General features: G+C 42.1%; 1 protein-coding gene across 1 annotated transcript; it reads right to left on the bottom strand.

The window, feature by feature from the left end:
* Positions 1 to 2,991: 2,991 nt before the first annotated feature.
* Positions 2,992 to 3,863, bottom strand: LOC311126085 (Na(+)/H(+) exchange regulatory cofactor NHE-RF2-like; the record flags this gene model as incomplete). The annotated part of the gene is made up of 2 exons (XM_084200106.1): positions 2,992 to 3,153; positions 3,643 to 3,863. Coding segments are annotated over 2 exons (383 nt in total), but the record flags the coding sequence as incomplete, so codon positions are not given.
* Positions 3,864 to 4,267: the final 404 nt, after the last annotated feature.

A 4,267-nucleotide genomic window follows, 5' to 3' on the forward strand; every position in this document is an offset into this window, starting at 1 on the left:
TCGTTTCATATTTACATGCTTGGCGTCACTGCCTGTGACAAGTGTGATCTATCTACCATATATCACTATACAATATGTGAGAAATGTCCCCTCAAAACACATTTAAGAATTATTCTTGATCATATTGATTGTGACGAGATGATGCAACAAAAAGAGAAACCATACCATTGCTCATGTACAACAATACATTAAAACAAAACATAACGACAGTGTTAAACGTTTATTTTGTCATTTTATTTCACATTAATGTCCAGTCCACTTTGTGTTCATGTTAGTTACAGTAGATACAAATCTACAACTGGAGAGATGATTAAATTAAAACTAAGGCCAGGATTCAATCTGATCCCTCTTTGTCAGCTAGGCACCTTTTAAAGGCAATGTTCCCGCGATCGCGGAAGACCGCATTCACGGCAAATTCTGCATATTTCGGCTCAATTGTAAATTACCTTTAAATGTCAAGCGTGCTACAATGCAGATCTACCACTGATCAGATTGAATCCCAGCACTGGGACATCGGTCTGCACTGAATCTAGCTTAGCCTCTTATCCAACTTATCCAAACGAACTAAAATGTATCCGTTTATGAATGACTCTAAAGAGAGATTAACTTTGAGGACAATGAAAGTGTGATATGACCACAAACAATAATATGATTAAACAAATACAAACAAATATAGAGCTTAACCTGGCTTCTCACATTTCATCCTTCATCTCAGAGTTCTGTTATGTACAGCAGACAGACATAGCTAACTGTATATGTGTGTGTGTGTGTTTGGGCGTGTGTGTGTGTGGGCATGTGTGTGTGTGTGTGTATGGGCGTGTGTGTGTGTGGGTGTGTGTGTGTGCGTGTGTGTGTGGGCGTGTGTGTGTGTGCGTGTGTGTATGGGCGTGTGTGTGTGGGCGTGTGCATGCGTCAGGTGCATGTGTGTGTGTGTGTGTGTGTGTATGTGCGTATGTCTTACCTTCTAACCGGAAATTGTAACAGACTAACGGAATAAAAACGAAATATTTAAATACTAGAAGAACACAGTTTGTAAACAAATTGCTAATAATATCATAGAATAATATAACTCAGTCATAATGGCATAAATAGTGTTTTTATCATAATGGCCAACATACAGGCATGTGTTGGCCTACCTATTGACACAAGTCTCTCTCTACAGTTTAGGCAACATTTATGCAGTAGAATTCAATCAACCCAATTCCCTATGGTCCTCCTCCTGTTTCTCTTGACTCATTTACACATTCCTTCAGTAACTCGTATCTCTTCATCTGAAAATCCATTGAGATTCTGGACTCTTGCTTTCTCTTTCTCTCTTTATGTGCTTTATGGAACAGAGTTTGATTCGTAACCTCCCTGCCAGCCTGAAATGTCTCTCCTCGCGTGATGCCCATCACACTCATTCAAGCCTTTGTCTCTGTTTCTCAGTGTCAGGATCTCTTCATCTCATGGTCCAATGACTTTGATTCATCCCCTCTGTCTGTCCATCATTCAGATGTATGTGTATATGATGTGATGTGGTTCCTATGTACCTATCTATACATCTGAGAAGCTCTCTTCTACACTCTCAGAAGTGCTACGTAGAACCATTTGTCTCTGTAGGAGAACCCTCTGAAAAAAAAGTTCCAGATAGAACCCTTTCAGGTCAGACGAAAACCCCTTTTTGGTTACAAATAGCAGCCTTTCAAGGGTTCTATTTGGAACAAGAGGTTCTATGTGGAACCAAACATTTTTCAATATGATCTGTAAAGAATTCCATCTGGAACTCTGGACAATAGTCATCGGCATCGCAGTCTCGTGAGACCATAGATTTATTGTGCCTTGGAGTTAGGTCTTAGCGCAGCATCTGCTGTGACTGTGAAGTCCAATCTGTCAGAGGCAGACTCGGCCACAGTTGTCACATTTGTAGGCCGGCCCGGATGTTGTGGCGTCCTGACGTTCGTACCTCAGTAGGTAAGTTCGAATAAAACTTGAAACTTGAAAGAGGGTTGGACATCAGGGCCCGTATCCACATACCGTCTAAGAGTAGGAGCGCTGATCTAGGATCAGATCGTTCCCTATAAATGTAATTGTGTTCATTATGACATAAAAGGCAAACCCCATCCTAGATCAGCACTCCTACTTTGAGACGCTTTGTGGATACGGGCCCTGATGTCCAACCCTCTTTCAAGTTTCAAGTTTTAATAGAACTTACTGACTGAGGGAAGAACATCAGGACACCACAACATCTTTTGGGAAACATTCAACCCTGTTTTTCTGTGGAGGGTAAAGAGGTGGGGTGGGGTTCGGTGTGTGGGTCAGGGAGAACATGGCGGTTGGGCCAGTGACTGTTTCTTACCAGTTGCTGTAGGAGAAAAAAAAACTTTCAGTAAAGTCACAGCTCAGAGAAATGTTTAGGAGCCACTGTAGTCTCCCTGGAAACAAGTGGCAATTGTTACTGAGTCAATTATCCTGGCTAAATAAATACAAATGAAAGGTGTCTCTCATCCTAAGGTACTGTAATAATCCATCGTAGTGGCATATGGAGGTGTAGCAGACATGGTCATTGGTTGCTCATGGTCACGTGATGAGGTAGCCCCGCTTGTGACTTCAAAATAAGTGTTGGCCCTCAGCCCATAGGGAATTTCCTCTTCGTCTAATGGTTAAGATGTTGATTTCTTCCGTGGGACACCAGGCTTCAAATCCTGCCCGTTACTGAGGCTTCTGTTTAGGAGCCACTGCAACCTTTTATCTTGGTTGGCTGGTGAAGGTCTGTCACATGACACACCATAACGAACGTCAGCCGTGAGCAGCGGGTGGTAGTTCTATCGCCTCTCACCACAGAACATTTCTATTAATTTCCCACGATTGAATTGTCCCCGGGCAGATGATCTACCGCGCACGGCCAACATTTGTTATGGTGCGTCCTGTGACAGACCTTTACCAACCGTTAAGGGCTTAAGATCATTGTTGTGAAGGTTCTGTGTGGTTCTGTGTGGTTCTGTGTGGTTCTCAGAAGTTGCTGAAGATCTCCTGTTTCTTGCTCCAGTTCATAGGGGGCGCTCTCTTCTTGGAGTGTTGGGCCCTCTCTTTGGCCTCGGCTGCCGTGGGGCTCAGATGCAGTCCGCTGTCCAGGAACGGGTCCGAAACACGCCGCTCATAATCCTCAGGGACCTAGAGAGATACACGTACGCAGGCATGCATTCACACACACGTATTCAGACCTGGGTTCAAATACATGTGTATTTGAGTATCTGGTATTTAAAAAACGTTTTTCTGTGAATTTGAGTGTTTTAAAATACACAGCCCAAAACAAGTATTTTATTTGAGTATTTTAATGGTTATTTATAAAAACCAAATAGTCTACCAAATAGTATTTGAGAGTATTTTCAAATACCTGAGTTAAATGCATGGGAGTGTATTTGAGACAGTGTATTTGAGTATTTTCAAATACTTTCCAAGTGTATTTCCAAAATACATAAAAAATATTAAACTACTTGTCTTTTCAAATAAATTATATCTGAATACTTAGTTTGAATGTATGTGAAAGTAACTGCGATATTTGAAATAGTATTTGAACGCAGGCCTGCACATATTACATACATGTTACATATTACGTACAACAAACCATAAACTAGCTACAGTAAATATCTACACACACACCTGAATGCTCATATCTGAGCTGCTGAATTCTGTTTGGGTAGTCGAGCCACGTGAGGACTGGGATGCTGAGCTCCCATTGGTCTGTGAATTGGGCGAGCTGTTTGTGATTGGTGAGCCCATCAGGGTGACGTTGATGATTGGTGGATCCATTGGAGGGAGGTCAGCGGTTGAAGAGGGGGTGGGCGGGGCACTGTCTGTCATTGGCTCGTCCACATAGACCTCTGGAACACAGAAACAAACCACATGAGCAACTTGACTAAATCCTTCCAGATGAATCCTTCAAATGTAAATATGTTTGTGGCCATTAATGGTTTAGATGCAAATATGAGTCGTGTGTGGATTTCTGCCCTTAAAAAGATACAGAGATATACAGAGAGAGAGAGAGAGAGAGAGAGATACAGAGAGAGAGAGATACAGAGAGAGATATACAGAGAGAGAGAGAGAGACACAGAGAGAGAGATACAGAGAGAGATATATATATATATAGAGAGATATACAGAGAAAGAGAGAGAGAGAGATACAGAGATACAGAGAGAGAGAGAGAGAGAGAGATAGAGAGAGATACAGAGAGAGAGATATACAGAGAGAGAGAGAGATACAGAGAGAGAGAGAGATACAGAGAGAG

The sequence above is a fragment of the Coregonus lavaretus genome, assembly GCF_964263955.1.
Source record: "Coregonus lavaretus genome assembly, contig: HAP1_SCAFFOLD_5466, whole genome shotgun sequence".
NCBI lineage: Eukaryota > Metazoa > Chordata > Actinopteri > Salmoniformes > Salmonidae > Coregonus > Coregonus lavaretus.